Source organism: Antedon bifida, chromosome 6 (genome assembly GCF_963402885.1).
Source record: "Antedon bifida chromosome 6, ecAntBifi1.1, whole genome shotgun sequence".
Lineage (NCBI taxonomy): Eukaryota > Metazoa > Echinodermata > Crinoidea > Comatulida > Antedonidae > Antedon > Antedon bifida.
Window position 1 is genome coordinate 16,768,880 of NC_136231.1, and position 20,766 is coordinate 16,789,645.

The window sequence follows — 20,766 nt, forward strand, 5'->3', positions numbered from 1 at the left end:
CATGAACCAGGTATGTCCTTACCCGAGAAGACTCTTTCTACCACCAGATGTCATTAGTTGTGTTTTGGGGCCGAATATGTTTTCTTTTTTTCGTTTAAAATTCCGTTAGTGACAATTTATAACTCGTGATATGACACACAAAGAACTCGTATCAATCTGAGATTGAACCAGAGGGAATAGTGAATTGAACGTACCATGCAATACTTTCTCTCGTAGATAAATTCATGTCGAAGCGGCGCAACCATTGCAATTATTTCACAACTACACATGTAGGCCTACTTAAAACTACGGACGTAAGAACTTTCCATTGTCCAATTTTGATGAAATTAAGGGCAGTCGTCTAAAAAACCTATTACATTTGTCTGTTAATCATCGACGCATATACATTATCATTTGCCCAATCAGACTGAGATACGATTCATTCATTGGTAGGTTTCATTTCGCGGCATTGTCATCTGATGTTACTACCGCCCTTTGTCCATGGTTTATGCTCTGAATAAATTAGGTCAATACATTAAGTTTTGTGTGTTATTATATTACATTTCCAATATTATAGATAGATTTGATACAAGAAATTCGATACAATTGAGTGGTAAATATTCAAATCGTTAAATATGGAAGAAAAAGTCAATACTGTATTAAGGCACGTGACAGGTTGTTAGGCCTACAATTATAACATGAAACAATTATTATTGGCACAAGTCCCAGTTTTTAGGACTACATCGATTAAATATAAAATAAAATTAAATATTTAAAAAAAAACCAAATACCGTAGAAATAGCAAACTAATTAAGGTGCAGATATAGTATACATGGTTAATTAGTTAATTTATTTACATTTGTATTATTCTAATAACATATAAAATAAAATAAGTCACTGCCCATAACAGTCTTATATATACATTTGTGTTAATCGACTACAGTAAGTAAGACCAGTGATACCGCCCTTTCCAGTGATTTCAGCGTACTACTACCGATGATCACTTTATATGTATATGTATTATATGTATGTACCTTTAAAACAAGAAATATTTCTTACAAAAAACGCTGCTCGACATTTTAAAATTAATTATTGTTCTTTCTTCAGATATATTTATGATTAATTAATAAAAAGATGTCTTTTAATCCCAAAAAATACATACAAATCAAAGATAGTTCTTTAATTATGAATCACATGCCCATTTAAAAATGGTCAATTTTGAACTTTAATGTGCTGTGTGTGTGTGTGACCTCAAGGCATGCAACTGAATACCCTCTAGAGACAACGTGACTTCAAGCAAAGAGTGATATATTCTTTGCTTCAAGTGAGAAATTCTTTCCAGTCTGTTGATTCGCGTCAAGCAATCAAAGGGCGAGAATCCAAATCGTTCAACCGTGAACCCTCATAGACGTTTTTTGGGTCCAGCAGCTGGGATCTATAAATTATAGTCGAGTTTACAAAGTAGCAAAACTGTCGGCCTTAGATACTATAACTGCTGCTTGCTTTATATCTGAATGAGTAGTCCTCATGAGACGTACCTGGCTAGAGCAGCAGCGTGAAAAATCTCTGACAGTGATAACAATTGCTTTGCTGCCCTCTGTCGCATTCATAGTCTAGTTCCCGCGGTGCGGTGGCCTTATCGATCGTAGGCGTAGAGAAAATTGTGTCTTGCTTCATGCCTGGCGAAATAAGTGTGTATAGCCTAGGCCTAGCTAGTTCTAATCTAGCTTCTCGTTTTTATATCAATAAGATGGTTTGATTTGTTTTTTTAGAAATGATTTTATATTGATTTGAAAATTATGACATCTCAAGAAGTATCCGATATGTTCAAGGCGTTCTTGGCTGGTGGTAAATTTTATCAATTTAAATTTGTTGAGAATAAAAGAGGCCAGGACCGAGCGGGCTCCTCTAATAAAAGGCCTACCATACCATCTCTAGCATCCCATCGAGTGTCCTACCTAGGGGCTAGGCCTACCCTATTATTAATTATATCAATAAAATAAAAAAATATCGAACCTACAGATACAGTAAACCGCCATGTATGATTTCAGCCTAGCTAGCCTACTCTCTCTGGTGAAAAACAGTCCTCCTTTCTGCTTGTAAGTCCTTAAATTAATTAACTTAAATTTTGTTTTGTCTAACTAGGAGTTGCAGGATGCTGTGCAAAAACAATGATAGCTCCACTGGACCGTGTCAAGATACTTCTTCAGGCTCAAAATGAACACTATAGACATTTATGTTAGTATGTTAATTATAATAATTAATGTGCTTTTTATTCATTTATTTATTAGAGTAATGTGTCGCGTAAATATACATTAACAATACCCTGTATTAGATGTTTAGATTTAAAGTTTTACATGTGCCTATGACATGTATGAGGACAGGGTATACCACGATTACACAAGGAATACCACGATTACACGAGGAATACCACGATTACACGAGGAATACCACGATTACGCGAGGAATATAAGATAAGTAAAAGCTTCGCTGATGCAACCGTATGATGCTTGAACTGTCACCGTATCACAACTTATTTGTGTATGCAGTTTTCCTGCATTTATAATATGTTGATTGATTCTCACGAGCACCACTCAAGAGTGCTTTTTCAAAACAAAAACAAAAAAATCAATATACAATATCTGGCTTAATAATACGCAATGTAAAATAACACTGTGCAAATTATACATTGACCCATCTCATGTTTATTTCTATTATTATTTCTACTGTATTCATTATTGACTTTTTCTTATATCTTTTAGCTGTGGCATCCTCAATAACGGCAGTGGTGAAGAAAGAAGGCTTTTGGGGTTTATACAAAGGAAACGGTGCAATGATGATTAGAATATTTCCCTACGGTGCAATACAATTTGTTTCTTATGAGCGATACAAAAAGGTTCTATGTCATTAACACCTTATTTGACTTTAAATCATAGTGATATTGTATATTTATAACACCTAAATAAATTCCTGTCATTTGATTGGACGAATGTGGGTCACATGGCGTGCAATAGTACGCACTATTAAACGATCATTTAATAGTAATTTTTTTCGTGTACGAAAAAAAAAATCTTTATGCGTTTGAAAAATATTTTGTTTTATACTATGCTTTTGAAATACAACAGCGCCACCTATTTTGTACTTTTGCAGCGATTTGAATGTTATGACTGGTTTTTCGCGATGAAAGTACATTTCTGGAGAGATATATGTACTAATTTAGATCAAAAAGGCATTTAAATTAGTTTTAGATCGTTTGTAGGATTTTGATTAATTAATGGGAACATAGACGTGGAATTGTTGGAAAAACCATAATTAGCCTAGATGAGTTCCAATTGTCTGTCAAAGTTTTGCCTTTCAACCCAGCTAGTACTAGGTCTAGCCTAGGCCTGTTAGTATTAGGCTAGGCCTTTCTAAACCTAGAAATGTTTGGTCGTTTGTTGACATAATTAGCACTAAAGTATGTGTGTAAAATCCATATAAATATAACATTTAATATAATATTATTAAAAACCAAATGTTACTGTTTTAATCAATGTGAATTAAATATAAGCATTGACTGGCCAGGCTAGCGCTACCTTTTATTTGATTCAAATGACAGGAATCTATTTAGATGTTATATAAAACAAATAATGAAAGGTTATATATCAACTCGGCTATCGCCTCGATATATAACCTTTCATCATTCACCTCATGCCATTATTTGTACCATAACACTCATAAACATTCATTATTTGTATATTGTAGCATATCATCGTTATTCTTTCAAAACCTTGTATCTCCACGTATTTGTGCTTGTAAATGCATAATGGAACCCAGTAAAATAAAAATGAATAAAAGAAATTTAAATTTGTGTGTGTGTGATTATGATGGGAAAATAAAGATTGATTGAATTCCGTTTTTAGTAATTTTAATTATTTGACATTTGGAAACGCCAAAAGTATAGACTACATAAATATAGTTGAATCAAAATATGGTCGTATAAATGCTGTCAAATATGTACCACATTTCACAGACTATATTGACTTTATTGTATTTTCAGATGGCTCTGTCATGGCTTGGTCAAGATTCACATGTTGCAAGACTAATGGCTGGTTCATTAGCAGGTAAAATGTTTAAACAAATATGTCAGCACATTATTCTATCTTTAAATCTTTAGATTACTGTATCAACCATCTTTTATTAAGTCATTATTTAGTGCTCATGTGCTATAAAAAATGTCTTTATATCTATATATAAATTTACGCAAGGACAAGATTTCGAAAAAAAGTGGGTCATTTTGAAGTATCATAATAGAATATCCCATAATGCAACGCGCTTGTTTGACTACTTTGTATGCATAAATCATAAAACTTCCTCGCGATCTGTGTGAAAACACCTTCTCAACCGTGACGAGTTGTAAACAATCCCAATTAGTATCATGCATAATGCATACTCATGGTTTGAAATCTTTGTTTACTTTCGCTCGCGACGATTGTCCAGACGAAATGTAATCAAACTAATTTACCTGTTAATTACGTAAACTTTTGGCTCGAATTTTCGACTTAAAGTGAATAACTTTAATATTACTTTGATATGGCCAATTTAAATTTAGAATATTTTGACTTTCATATTTTGTGTTTCAAGGGACAATACATCTTTAATAAAAATGTAGAATATATGTGGCTCCCTATTACATAATGGAATGATGCAACAGAAATCGCCCAAAACATGTGTGTGCTCATGGAGGGGAAAATCCATGGTGTGCATGTGTGATTGCATGGACATTATGATTTTCAATCATCATTGTTTGTTTGTTATATAGAATCTCATTCACCAAAAGGAATTTTTAGGGTGTGATTGTTTTAACGCACCATAATAAATTATAAATTGTGTTTAGTTACAGTAGGCTAGGCCCAAGTCTGGGATTCAGTAAAGTATAGTTAATTCGATGGCTTTTACCTAGCTAGGCCTAACCTAAATCGAACACAATATGCCGGCCGGCCTAATAAAAAGTAACTAGGCCTAGAACTAGATATGGTACATTCATTATGAAAATAAGTAGCTATTGCATTATTTTAATAACCTACTCAGGCTAGTATATCAACTCCCTGGCTAGTATGGTATAATAATATATAGTATACGGTCAAATGGAAAAACAGTACGTGAATAAGATGCATATCATCGTTGCAGATTTAGGGGGTGCCAACAAAACATTTAACAGCCCGATAAATGAGTAACAAACAACGGGCTAAAATCGTAACTCTGCAAATACTACATCAATTTTATCCATTCAAAAACTAAATTAATGTGCTTCTTGCTAAAAAAAAAATGTTTTTAACGATGCAATCGTGTTCTGATAATGTTTATGTAAAATTAATTATGTATAGCCAGAGTTGCTTATCTAAGAGATTATCATAACATTATGCAATCAATTAGCTTAATGACTTAAACACATACTAATCCTTTTTTTCCACAATGGACTGTATCTCAGTTTCCCATGTAAATATGGTAGTGCTATGACATCACCATGTCCATATTATGGGCACATCCCATTTTTGTGTTACATAAAGTTTGATAGTGTAGACAGAGCTTTACAGTACTATTAATTATGTTTATTTGTAGGTGTGACAGCTGTTTTATTTACATACCCACTCGATATGATACGAGCTAGGCTAGCATTCCAAGTTAGTGGTGAACATATCTACACTGGCATTATTCACACATTTCACAGTATATGGCACCAGGTAATAAACCTTTATTTATTTCTGCTTATCCAGTCAAATGAGCATGCATTTGAAGTATCACCAAATTCACCCTTTACAATATAAAGCTCTGTCTACACTATCAAACTTTATGTAAACAATAATGTGATGTGCCCATATGTACATGATGATGTCATATCATTACCATATTTGGGCATATCACTACCATACTTGGGCACATCACAATTTATTGATAGTGTAAACAGAGCTAAGTCTACTATTAGTTTATGAACTTGAATTTGGTTTTATATATAGTACTCTTTTAATACCCTTTATTATAGATGTTGATGCCTCAGATTTATTTAAAAAGTGCAAATTTATGTTTGGATGTATTTTTTTCAAAATAGCACCCTCTATAGTTTTTTTATGCTCAAGTTGGGACCTATGTGATTGGAATGGGAGTACAGTATATTTAGTTTGTTAAATATTACATACTTTTTTATTGAATTATGATTTAGGAGGGCAAAATGAAAGGTTTCTATAGAGGTTTTATTCCAACTTTCATGGGCATGATACCATATGCAGGTAAGTTTTCTAATAATACTGGAGGCTCAGCAAAATCTAAATCCTTAGAAGTGAAGTATAATTTAAGTACTTATATTTACAGTATTTGTTTATAAAAAAAATTGGCAATATTCCCAAAGGCCCAGCTAAGAAGCTGGAACCTCTAAAATATCTATACTATACATATTAGCAAGTGCAAGTAACCATACACATGGGATATATCAAAATGTTTCAAACTACAGAACCTCTTTCGAGGAGGGAGTGCGGGTAACGGTGTATCAGAATGACAAGATTAGTAAACTATGTTTGAAAGTGAATGTGGATAATGTCAGGTATCAAAGTGACCAGAATTATACTGGGAAACCAGCCATGGGGTTTTGGGTATCTTTGGTAGTAATCTATATAAATAAAAATACTGTACACTACATCATTGTAAGAACGAAACATATAAAAAACAATTATTGATCACATTAAAGATGTATTATCCCCCTGAAAAAATAATTTAAATATTTTGTTTTGGTTGAATGTGCCATTTTAATGTCACATAATAGTTTTTTATTATTTTATACACCACTTTGATTTGTGCTGTTGAGTGACTTTTTTCATTTGGTTTTTAGGAATCGCATTCTACACTTATGAAACTGGAAAATGTATAGCTTTAGATCATGGTCCTAAATTTTTATCAAAACCGTCACCTAGTCAGCATGATATAAAAGTATTAACAACACCTTGTAACCTGTTTGTTGGTGGCATAGCAGGTGCCATAGCACAAACTGTAAGGTAGGTAATACAGTGGCCTGCAGTTTTGGCTTGGTGGTTGTGATGCTTGGCTACCAATCCAATGGGTTCAAGTCCTGTCATATGTCAGGATTTTTTCTAATGACAAATTACAACTCCATTACCAAAGACTTGGTTTATGCGAAGCATCTTGTGTATATTTTTGTCTTATTAATGGGATTGCCACCTTTAAGAAGGATAGTGAATGGATTCGCTTATGGTTATCCTTGGCAATTTGCCTAAATATATAAAAAAAGAAATTTATACAGTAAATTCTCCCAATACAAAACTCCCAAACTAGACTTGTTGCCATGACATTTTGTACTTATAAAATGTATTAATTTTTTTAATAGTTCATTTCATTTATTATTCATGTCCAAATCACTCAGAAAAAACATGGTTTGACAGTTTATTTATCATTGTTTTACCTTTTAATTTTGTTTAAATTGGCATGATAACAATGTTAGGTTGATTGTATTTTACAGCTACCCACTTGATGTAGCAAGGAGGAAAATGCAATTAGGACATATGTTGGCAAACTCCCATCAGTTTGGGTGAGTAATCCAGTTCATATACACCAATGATCAACTCTTAATTGTTGAGAATTAGTGCTTAAAATAAATTATCTAAAATAGTACAACATAGATGATGAGAATTGTACTGGGAAGGTTTTAAATACATTTCAAAACCACCCAAGATGGGTGAGAGAGTTGATTTGGGTAGGGGAGAGAGTGAAATTATAACAACAGATTTGTAAGATAGTTCTTTTTCCTTTATATTTATTTAAGGCAGCCAAAATATTGAGCATTGTAATTACCATTATATTATTACATTATATATTGGATAATAAAAGAAATCTTTATCTGTGTACCTGCTCTTGGCCGGTATTTTTGTGATATTTTAGTGTGATAAAAAAAAATTTAAAAAACTCAATTTAGATCATAACATTCCTTTTTTTCCATTTTCATAACATTTGTCTATATTTCTTTTGAAATCAGTAATTGGATGCAAGTTCTTTTAATCGTTTATCAGAGGCATGGTTTGCGGAAGGGTCTATACCGTGGATTAAGCATCAACTACGTACGAGCTATTCCATCCGTTGCTGTGTCCTTCACTGTCTATGAATTTATGAAGCAACTTCTAAATATTCAACCGAAAAAAAATAGTTTATGATGAATGTTGATTTGATGTACATTAACCAAATATTGACAGTAACATTTCCCTTTTACATCAATTTTTTGAAGAAATCGAATGATTAAATTTTACCTAAAAGGGAAATATTACTGTGTACATGCTTTTTACATGTAGAATATTAGTATTATTGTAGACATGTTGAATGAATCTAATGCTAATTGTTAATCATGATCTGGTGTATCTATTGCACTCTGTTGCCATTTGTGAAGGCTAAATATTAAAATTCATTATTATTATTAGGTATTCTTACAAATATCCTACAGCTCTGAGCCTCTCCATGTCAAACACTCAACTCAATCAGTAGTCGCAACGTCTGTTTTTATAAGGCAAAGATTGCCTTTTTTAATGGGCTAGTTTAAACTGCCGCTTCTCAATGTATTTGTTAATAATAGACATTAATAAATAGAAATGCCCTTTCATGACTACGGGAGAAATACCACCAATGTTAATTTTGCTGGTTTTTTTTATTGCAAGTAATTGGTGCTTCATGGGTTTTGTCAGCAGAAATGGCTAGGAGGTGCATAATAATGATGTGTAGCTTTCATATTATTATGAATAAATTATTTTAATAATGTTTTATGAAATAATGTAGGAGCACTGTTCAGTGTTTGAATTGTATTGTTTCTTTAAGTTTCAAATCATGCAAAACTTTTTTTATAGTGTCTTTTTAATGTATTTTAAAATCATTTTCTGGAAACTTGTTGTGAAATAAAAATACCATTTTACCTTTATTATTATTATTTTGTACTTTTGTTGCCCAAGATACCTCAGACATTTTGTTGGACATTTTCATTTTATATTCATTCATTTATTAAAAATAAATTTAAATCAGCATTTTTCTGCCCACCTCCAAATCAACTCTAAATGACGATTTTGTTTTAATTACCACGCTTTTCGTGTTTCCACGTAAAATATTAGAAGTCGCATGTGTTGTTCACGTTTAATAAACAACAACAACATAAATAAACAACACATGCGCATGCCACCATGACCTTTGTTGTTGTTGTGGACTTCGAGCGAATCATCAACGTCCTCGCGAGTCAGCAGCTGCTGAGAGAGAGTAGAGAAGAAGGCAGCGCCATGGATAGCAACATGGCTGATAGCACGAGTGCTAGCGAGATTGAAAGTGATACAGATAGTATCAAAATGACACCATCTTCGTCTAAAAGAAAAGAAGAATTGTGCAATAGGATTAAATCACTGGAACAAGAAAACACAGTGTTGAAAATCGAGGTGGAAACGTACAAATTAAAGTGCAAATCTCTGCAGGCCGATAACAAAGAGTTGAAGAAAGCGAGCGTGAACATTGTACGTATGGGCTCTTAGTGCCTTTTTAATGAGATAAAAGTATGACCTTGTTGGGCCTAGGATATGGCTAGGCCCACATCTGATTTTATATTAAATATAGGACATCATAATGTGTATTTATAATCGAATCGGTTCTAATAAATTAAAGTGTTAATATATTATGGTGATTTTGTAAAAATACGGTCGACAATTCAGCACTTTCTTTGCTGATTCTCTGTATTTTGTGAAGGCTATTCAATTGTAAATTGTAGGTGCTAACTTACTAGGCTCTAGCTAACCTCTATGGCTTAATCATTAATGTGTGTGTTTTTGTATGAATAAAGATTTCTTTTATATAGGCCGGATGGGATAAAAAGTTACTTCTATGATCCAATATAATGTCAAGTTTGTAAGATGATATCGGTACTTACATTTCCAGAGAACTTGACGTTTCGCCTACTAACACAGCAGCAAAGCATAATCATAAAGTGAATACGTTCTGGTGACGTAGCGGTGACGTGACGATGTCACGGTTGAAAGGAGCCATTGTGAAGTTTACCGCTTGGTGTTATCCAAGCGGGATGTGCGGGGGTCAGTCTCTTTACGTTTAGAATGTTATCGTAAATGTGCGATAGTTCATATGCTCCTTCATCTCTATTCATATTATTAGGGTGTAATCTTATATGTATCGCTTCTTTTATTTTTCTTGTGTTTCATTCAGTTTCTTTTGCTAAGACTTTGATGTTGTTCCAATTGGGTGTGTGACCAAGATTCGCCATATGATCCGTAATAGCCGAGCTGTCCCACTTGGGATATTCGCATGCAGATAGAGCAGTTCTTATAATTTTAACTTCATTCTCTTGTTGTTCTTTCTGCGTGGAAACAACATTCTGACATCTGTCCACAAGTGTGCTCACAATACTCAATTTATGTTGTAATGGGTGACATGAAAGTGTAAATATTGGTTGGTATGAGTAGGTTTTCTGTAAACTGATGTAGGGATTTTGTTGTCAATGAGTGAAATGGAGACGTCCAGGAAAGGTATAGTGTTATTAGTCATATGTTCTGTTGTGAAAGTGATGTTGTGTGTGGGATCGATTGAGTTAAGATGATAATTAAGGTTGTCAGCAGCTCCTTCTGGAACAACTGCTAACACGTCATCTACGTATCTTTTCCATATCAGTGGCTTAATTTCTGTATTAGCTGTTTTAAGTGCTTCCTCTTCTATCTAGCCATTTTAGAAACAGGTTCACCACAATAGGGCTCACTGGGCTTCCCATCGCAACACCTTCTATTTGTTTATAGAAGGATCCGTTGAAGCTGAAATAGGTGGTATTTATCAGAAGGGACAGCAATTCTAAAATGTCATCGACGGAGAGATTTGTACGTTCTTTTAAGTCATCATCATTTTCTAGTTTTATTCGTATGATTTTCAATGCTAATTCTGTGGGTGTCTTGGTGAATAGGGATACAACATCGTACGAGACAAATGTGTAGTTCTGTGGGAAATTTAACGTCGCAAGTCTTTGGAGTTCTTTACATGATGTATAGTGTTTCCAACTACTGTAGGGGCTCTAAAATATCGGCGAGGCTTTTTCCTAAGTTATAGTATATGGAGTTGATGCAGTCAACAATAGGACGAAGCGGTATACATTCATTTTGTGTATTTTTGGAAGGCAGTAAATTTGTGGTGTTACTGTACTTCTGCTGTAGGGAACAATATTCTTTTTTGCTTTGGTTTTATTTTCTCTTCTTGTTTTAGTCTATTAGGATGGCAACGAGTTTCCTTTTATACTTTTGTGTGGGATTATCGTGTAGTTGTTCATATACTGTTATCATTAAGCATTGTGTTCGTTTTATCTTCGTATTCTTTCTTATCTAAAATTACAGTTGCTCTTCCTTTGTCGGCAGGCAATATTATTATGTCCTTATCTTCCTTAAGTGACTTCAAAACTATTCGTTCATGTCTGTTAATGTTACTAGGTGGTAATTTTGTAGACGTTATTATTGACGTCATCTTCCCTCTTATATCTTTTTCGACATTCGGAACTAGTTTAGCAGCTTTTTCGCTCTGGTCACGTCACCGCTACGTCACCAGAACGTATTCACATATGATTATGCCTTGCTGTTAGTAGGCGAAACGTCAAGTTCTCTGGAAAAGTACCGATATCATCTTACAAACTTGACATTATATTGGATCATATAGAAGTAACTTTTTATCACATTATATTATTAGATCCAAATGAACTTATTTAACAATTATAGGCCGGATGTTATGAATGAAATAATATTTTGAATTTGTTTCACAGCAAGTACAGGCAGAACAAGAGGAAGAATTTATTAGCAATACATTATTGAAGAAAATTCAAGTTCTGAAAAAAGAGAAAGAAAAGCTAGCTGTTAATTATGAACAAGAAGAAGAGTTTCTTACTAACGATCTTTCACGGAAACTTACTCAGGTATTACAATTTATATATCCTTTATGGGCCTATTGAAATAATTTGTTTTGTGTTTAAACAGTTACAAATGTGATTCTAATGATTTAGTGTTGCATCTGTGATGCACCAGAACAAAGCCTTTCCTTTGTACTTTATTAACAGATTCTGCCAAAAAAAGAAAGATAATTTATTTAGCAATGAGACAATGAAAGGCTAGGTGTAAATATAGCTATGGTACGTTGCCGCCCACATACTAGAGTATGTTTCCGCCTACAAAATAGAGTATGAAAAATATCAAACATGGTGTTGTTGTGTACTGTTAGTGCTACATTACATTTTATTCATAAACCCTAAATAATATAACTCAATTTTAACATTGGGAATCATAATGATATATGCTGACTAATTACTGTATTGCAAGTGGTTGCTTATAATTTTCCATTCATAAGACGTTTATTTAAGCATGTACAATCACACATTCCTCAAACAATCTATTGTACAGTAAGAAAATTTATTAAATTGCAGATGACTGTTATTTTTAAAATACAATATGTTTCTTTTCAAATACCATCATCATCAGTTCATAAGCCCACTTGTGCAACATCTCCTGCATGCAGTGTTCACATAATCACATTATGCCAAGGATACCATCAGATTTTAGTCAATATTAAACTTAAAGTAAGTTGCACTACAGTAGATAAAAGATGCTTTTATTCAACTGTCTCAACCACCTTCTCATGGATGTACAGTAAGTTTAAACATCTCCGATCGGCGTTAGTTTATTTGTAAAGAACGACCCTAAATTGTGCTGTTACTATACCTACTACCTATACTACTATTTTAATACCTTGCTGTATTACCACCCACACGATTGAAGACCCATTTTTTTTCTCTGCATACTGTACATGACTGCTTTAAATTTCATTAATATACAGTACAGTATTCTCCCTGTGTTTTCACACTTAAAATGATGGTGTCTAATTATCAGCATCAAGGAAAAGCAGTGCGAGTGGAAAATTGATTTTCATTTCATTGATTAGCAGTTTCCGTCGACAGTTTCAATCTACTGTAGTGTAGAAAGGATGTTTCAAATTAATAAGATTTCAATTTATTAATATAATCCAATTATTAGAATTCATTCACTATTGAAATAAATGAAATTAGTTACAGGTTAATAACTTGTACACTGTAATGTACGTAGTACAGATTATGTTAAAATAACAGTATAAAACTGACTCCATATAACAAGAGGCAAGCCATGATTCAACGTTTTGATCATTATTTGATCATCATATGACGATGATCAAATAAAGATCGTAATGTAGTATAGTTACTAGTATGCCATTTTTGTATACCGTAGTTCCTCGGGTATAATCCCACCTCGGGTATAATCCCACCCCCGACTTTACGATTACCTTCGCACGCAAGCATATCCCCGGGCAAAGTCCCAGTGTATAATTTAACATTAGGCCAGAGGTGGGCCTAGGCCTACTGTAGCTAGCTAGGCCGACGTCAATTTCTCACCAAAAAAATAGAGTAATTTCTCTGAATTTGGCTGACTTAAAACTCATTAAACATTGTTAAGTTGAAAACAACCTTAAGGCTAGCATGCCCCGATCGTCACGTTCTGTACATCCTTTCGCCGTTGTGTACATTCTTTCTTGTTGTTTACACTACTCTGCATGCTTGATTACCATAAAAAAAACACCGCCCTCTATACCGACCGGCTTGTGCAGTAGAGTTTGTGTCACATGCAACAACATGCGATTTACACAGAGAGCTCGAGCGTGTGGGTGAACATGGAGAACTCGTATGATCGAGTTCATGTCGATTTAGGAAGCTAGGCCTAGATCACATTTTAGGGTATTTTTTAAGTAGAAATCTCGGGGAAAATCTATACGGTAGGCATAGCACAGGTAAGACCAATTAGGCCGTGTAGGCCTAGATGTCCTGGCCGTCTAATTGCTAGGCCTACATCGGAATATAGCTTTCTAAATCGTAGCTAGAAGAAATATCGTCATTTTCAGTTCATGCAGCGGGAAATCCCCGGGTATAGTCCCACCTCTCAAATTCGGGCAAATTTCACGTACAAGGGGGGTGGGATTATACCCGGGGAACTACGGTATTAATAAACTGTACATTGAAATATTTATTATATATAATAACTTTTATGTTAAAAATCGTTAATAAAATTTAAATTTAAAGTAAGTTCAGTGTAGAGTCGTTTAAAGATATTTATGAATTGTACAGAGGGAAAAAACAAAAATAACCAATTAGAAAATAACAAAATGGTCAAGCCACAGAGATACTATTAAAATAATAAAGATTACTATAGGTAATGTAGTACTGGGTAGAGACTCAAAATGGCTCCTGTATTCCTGGAGACAGTCTGTTCAAAATATTATTTGATATGAAAATAATAACCAAAATTCAAACTAACATCTGAGTCATTAGTGATGTAGCCATACTGTATTCAATGTTCCATTATAATATGTGTACTATTTTTATTAGTTAAAATGAACAGTTTCTTAATTTTATTAGTATTTTTTTTATTATTATTTTTTTATTTCAGCTCCGTCAAGAGAAAGCTCAGTTGGAGCAGACACTAGAGCAGGAACAAGAATATCAAGTGAATAAATTGATGAGAAAGATTGATAAATTAGAGAATGAAACTGGGTCTAAGCAAAGAAAACTGGAAGAGGTATGTTAAGCTCTGTCTACACTATCAAAGTAGTTTGACAGAAAAAGTGTGATGTGCCCAAATATGGTAGTGATATACACAAATATGGTTGTGATATGACATCATCATGTCCATATATGGACACATCACATTTTTATGTCACATAAAGTTTGATAGTGTAGACAGAGCTTTAGAATTTAATATTTACTGTAGAAATCCTCCCTTGAGACACCCTAGAGTATTACTGTGAGGGTGGGGACACTTTGTTGAGTCCTGATGGTGTCCCTTTAGGGATTTTACTGTGTCTGTGTTTTCATAGCCACAATATTTGCCTATGTTTAATCATGGATGCATGAACCTATTTAAAGAGCATCTAAGTTTTAACATACAATCATCCAGTCTACCTACTGTAGTGCCTATGACAATCTTTTTGAGTAAAGCTCTGTCTACACTATCAAACTACAGTAGTTTGACCAAAAAAAGTGTGATGTTCCCAAATATGGTAGTAATATGACATCATCATATCCATATATGGGCACATCACATTTATGAAAAGTTTGATAGTGTAGACAGAGCTTAAGGTACAATATGAACATATTTTAATTGTTTAACTCTCTTTCTTCTGCATGTAAAATAATGTTGATAACCAACTAACCCCTCTTTTTCATTAATAAAGCTTCGTCGAGAGAAAGTAGATCTGGAGAATGCACTAGAACAGGAACAAGAAGCCCTAGTAAACAGACTGTGGAAAAGAATGGATCGACTAGAAGCTGAAAAAAGGTTAGAAGATGATCTATGTCTATGATGTTATGTAGCGTGAAAAATAAGGTTACTCCAACTTCAGCTCCATCCAGACCACTGAATATAGTAGAATGCAACCTTTTTTATTTGTTTGAATAGGAAGAGGCAAAATCACTTTACACTTGCACTACTGTACTGTATATCACTGGTGGTGGGGCCACCTACTGTATAGTAAAGACATAATTCAATTGTAATTGCTATAAATTGAGAATTTATTTACTTATTAACAAGCCCTTTATTTATATTTTAATTTGTGGTGGGAGTTTAGATGTTGTAAGACCAGTGTATTCTTGCATATAAAATATCATACAATAAATAAACGAATCTATCTAATTATTGCTTATTATTTAGAATTTTGCAAGAAAAATTAGATGAGCCAGTATCAGCGCCACCATCTCCCCGGGAAATTAAGAACGGGGACACAACTCAGATTCTTAGTATTCATGTTCAGACGCTACGCCAGGAAGTGTTGAGGCTACGTAGACAACTTCATATGACGCAAATGGAAAGTAAGTTTTAACATTTATTTTATTTCATTTAAATATAGACTGTATGGAAATAAAATTTGAAAACTGTTATACAGTGTTCACTATGTCAATTTAAATTCTCTTATTAGAAAAAAAAAACTGACTCTGAATACCAAATTTGTCCCAACCCAAACATCCAAATTTCATGTGAAAAATGTATTCTTAAAACTAAACCTTCCCCAGAAGAATTTTTTCCCAGGCCATTGACGTCTGGGAGAGTTCACAGTAAACTGTAATTTGTGGTATACCGATATTCCACTTTATATAGTGATAATTGCTGTATTAGTTAATGTAAATGGAATAACCTGCGACTTACAGCCTACTGGGCTGAATTGCGCACAGGTCTGCTAACAGTCCCTTCGTGTCGAGTTTAACCTGTGCCGATTGTATGCTATGGTTTGCGGCGCCCCTGCCTTAACCGCTTGGCCACTCGACTCGACTTATATGCAAAGTATAGTAAGTAAATGTATGTGAATATTGTATAGTATACCTGTACTTTAGTTCATTTTCCAAAATGTTTACTTATAGAATCTGAACAAATGGCCCAGTTGATGCAAGAGGAGAAAGGCGTCAAAGAAGAAAATATTCGGTTGCAACGGAGACTCCTTCTGGAACAGGAGCGCCGTGAAGCGTTAAGTCGTCACCTGTCAGAGAGTGAGTCTAGTTTGGAGATGGATGATGAACGGCACTTCAACGAGATGACAGCGCATGGTCTCCGTCCAAGAACCATTTCTAGTCCCATACCTTATTCACCTAATGCAAACAGACCAACATCACCTGGTAAGACATTTCCAAACTAGAACAGCAACCTAGTTAACTTTAGCATATTAGACACACAAGAGCCCGGTACAGAGAATTATTGACTGTTGAATCCCTAGCCCAGTGTGCACAAACAACATAAGTTGCCTAGCCCATAAATATCTTTAAATGAAAATATTTTTCTCTTTTATTTAGCAATGCATGCCTTTTCACCACCCTCTCCAGCCAGTAGAAGTACCCCAGCCTCTGCTGGTACGCCATCTCCAATGTCATTTGGAACTTCTCCACCTGTTAGTCACCTGGTAAGTTTGACATGTAAATTCTTTATTAATAATAACAATGTTTTGTTTTTCTTGTATCTTTAATAAATCATCATAAAATTGGTTGATTGTTTGACAGTTACTGTACATTCTTAATTCATTTTTGAATAATCGTGTCACTAAATGAAAAGTACACATATGTCAGATTTTAATGTTATACAAGGTTTTGTATTTTGGCAAAGGGTAGCAATTTTAATAGAGAAAAAGGTTTCTGACAGTAGGTCAAATTATCTTTGTTACTATAAAACAGAATGCATCATACGTAAAGATTTACATGGTGTGTCCTTGATTCATTTACTAAATAAATCACTGAATAAGATATATAACTAAATAAAAATGTTACATGTCCTTTAATATTTCATTACAGTAAAACTGTATTTTATTGTATGTAATGTTCTCTGTTTTGTATATTTTACGATCAAAATGTTGTGATTTTCCATTGATGTTTCCAATATTTAATAAATTCTAAAATTCAATGTTATCTATATCTGCTAGTGATTTTTCATGATGTTTCCAATATTTAATCAATTCTAAAATTCAATGTTATCTATATCTGCTAGTGATTTTTCATGATGTTTCCAATATTTAATCAATTCTAAAATTCAATGTTATCTATATCTGCTAGTGATTTTTCATGATGTTTCCAATATTTAATAAATTCTAAAATTCAATTTGATCTATCCTTTTGTAGAGACACAGAGCAGCTAGTACCACACCAGAGAGGTTTGTTAAGCCACAGGCCCCACCTCAATCTTAGCAGGAGAGACGTCTGGTTGTTGCTCAACCAAATAAGCATGCTATACAGTTGTTATGAATCCAGAAACCCGGAGGATAGCACAACTGTACAAAGGTGGCGTTAAAACATGCTACATATATGTTAAATTATGACGCATATTTGTTTGATGTTGGCATCGTGAATGCGTAGGTCAACGCATAGATCAAAAGAGGAAGATTTATAGCGGGAGAAGTTGCCGTGAGAATGCTTGAATACACTTGTGCTGAAGCTTTAGAAACAAAAGCCTGTTTTTTTCTGTCAAATTTAATACAAACCATTAAAAGAAGAATAAAAATTGTTTTAAAATAAAATATAAAATCGGATCAATTTTTGGCTGTATATTATTAGAGCTTATAGGTTTTAAACCTAGAACAAAATATCAAATTGATTAATTGTATAATTTTAATTTCAAATTGAGAAATGAAGCCTAACATAAACATGGTATTCCATATCTTAATATTATAATAATGATTATAATATTAAAATTATTCTGTTCTATGTCATCAACAAAAAATTGTTTTACTGAGTAAGCTGTTACAAGATACAAATTTCACACAATGCAGTGGATTTTTGTAGCCCAACAATTTATCTTTTAGACTTATATGTTTTTACTGACAGGCATAGAGATTTACCCTAATAAGTATTGAATAACCTTTAAAACATGTTGCCATCTATTAATAATTATAACACTAACAATACTTAAATGTGCTATTTTCTTAATAATTTTATTTTGGTGTTGAATTAAATTAATACCATGCTTGATAATCATATTGCAGTTGAACCCCTAGTAGGACATCCTATTAGGAGGACACTGCCTTGAAATAAACAAGGGCAGTGTACAGTATACTACAGCTAACCACTATACAGGGGACGTACACACCTATTAAAGTTTAAATTTTCACATTGGTGCTAAAACATAAGTTAAATTACTGTCAAATCAGTATCTGTATAAATTTATCATCAAATTTCCTATCATTTTGGTTAAACAAATGCTGAAAGAAAGCTTTTTACAGTCTGGAAAATTTATAAAATATTAGTACATCTGGTGCTGTTTTAATACAACATTTGTTATTCAGTAGTTATGAAATGTTTCTAGTCCAACGGATAAACTATCGTATGCACTAAACGCTTGTGGCGCTTTTCTCATTATGGCCAGTTTAGAATTTTTTCTGTCAAATTTATTTATATAATTTATTCATATATAATATGAACAACAGTGATATACTATAAATTAATTAATCAATTGTGAAGATGAGGAAATCTGTGAGGATAATTAGTTATCCGCACCTTGGCAGATAACCCTTGTGATTGTCAGGATCTTTTTTTTTTTCATCTTCTTTGTTATTCTCCTTTCCACGATTTTTGTGCGCAGCATATCCCCTATTGTTTGTGAACATAACTTTGTATAACTTGGTAAAAAGATGTGACTTTAAAGTGATGGAGCATTAATAAGGCAAAACTATACAAAGATTGCTTTAAATAATTCCTTAAATTGGTTTAACTCTGCCGCAATTGAATAAAGTAGTAGAATGAATTTAAACTTAGGCAAGCCTAAATAAGATAGATGTGCAGCCAAGCTTTTTGACATTGTCAGAGCCGCGTTGCATAGGTTTTATAAATTTCTATAACTGATCAAAAATGTTAAAACCAACAAATATTCTTTTATGAAACTTAATACAATTATAATTCATATCATAGGTGAACTTTCTTTGAAGTAAAAATGGCATGTTGCACACAAAGTGTTATCCATTATTTTCCATAGTAGTATCTAAGAATTACACATTACAGAAACAGTGGTAATAAAACAAGTGTAAATGTTGCTTTTGTAACTCCCCTCCGAATGTTTACAGATGAATAGCTTACAGGGTGTTACAGTACTAAGCTAATAATGTGTAACCCTAATTTTACCATGGTCAGTTTTTATAGGCATATCAAACACAAATATGTTGGCAATTTTTAATATAAAATTTGTACTAAAAATTTAGTAGTTGTTTTGCACAAAGTATTTCACACGAGTGATAATTTTTTGCTACATTTTATTAATTTGATAGAATTTCACTGCTGAAAATATGTATTGTATTGCCCCTTTCGTACGACAGGTACTGACATGACATTGAAATCAGCACGTATATACCAAAAAAAAATATTTTGGTAACCAGTGCGTATATTAGCATTTGCTTTCATGTTTCTAACCGTGGGTGTTGCTCACAATTGTTCGTGTTAACTCTAAAGTTCTGGTTTTCTTTGTGTGAAAGGAGCACAAGTTTTGTGTATTTAGCAATAGCAAATAGTTGTGGATATTGTAGAGTTAACAGTGCTTTAAATGTATAAATTATAAAGAAGATATAAAGAGTTCTATACTGCAGAAAAAGTGGTACTATAAAAAAGAAACATTGTATAGATGAAGTTAATTTTTGTTGTAAATTTATATTTTTTTAATTCTTAAGAAAGTTCATAGAATCTTGCTGATTTTCTGTACAAATTATTGTTCATAAAGCTGACTACAGCTTGTATAAATGTTTTCATCAGTAGTAGTGGCATAAGGTTTTGCTCTATCTATGGTCTTATAACAGAAGGTGGATAGAGATCTGTACGGTGTACAATAATGTGAGAGAAATCTTGCAACTGAAAACTCTTTGACCTTAAGAAAAGTATTAGGGTTCACAGTACTTTTGTACTAGTTTCAGGAAAGTTGATAGAGTTTGAATGCTCCACTACACTGATTTATCTAATTGTGAACTGGTATTCAGTATCAATAATTTTATTCTGATGCATCAGATACGCTTGGAATTATTTCCTATTTTTGCATAATGCACACATATTAAGTTGTAAAACAACTTGCAGTACAGTTAATACTACTTGTACTAAAGTGCATTATTACTATTATTATTTTTTACCATTTTATTTGTTTTACTGAATCTGTCAAAATCATTTTACTGTATCATGCTTGGCTATGGTAATAAACATTCATGTCTAAACCTAAA

The 20,766-nt window shown here is 33.2% G+C and overlaps 2 protein-coding genes across 2 annotated transcripts; both read left to right on the forward strand.

Annotated features, from left to right (window-relative positions):
• Positions 1–1,538: 1,538 nt before the first annotated feature.
• LOC144844116 (solute carrier family 25 member 16-like) lies at positions 1,539–8,926 on the forward strand. Its single transcript, XM_078700848.1, has 9 exons — positions 1,539–1,827; positions 2,125–2,217; positions 2,742–2,875; positions 4,019–4,082; positions 5,581–5,702; positions 6,179–6,245; positions 6,842–7,004; positions 7,487–7,555; positions 8,000–8,926. Exons 1-9 carry the CDS (start codon positions 1,779–1,781, stop codon positions 8,172–8,174), a joined length of 936 nt encoding a protein of 311 aa, XP_078556974.1. The 5' UTR covers positions 1,539–1,778; the 3' UTR covers positions 8,175–8,926.
• A 337-nt stretch (positions 8,927–9,263) lies between these two features.
• LOC144845382 (coiled-coil domain-containing protein 6-like) lies at positions 9,264–20,766 on the forward strand. The gene is made up of 8 exons (XM_078702674.1): positions 9,264–9,503; positions 11,792–11,941; positions 14,493–14,621; positions 15,277–15,380; positions 15,753–15,910; positions 16,457–16,708; positions 16,883–16,989; positions 17,699–20,766. Exons 1-8 carry the CDS (start codon positions 9,276–9,278, stop codon positions 17,762–17,764), a joined length of 1,194 nt encoding a protein of 397 aa, XP_078558800.1. The 5' UTR covers positions 9,264–9,275; the 3' UTR covers positions 17,765–20,766.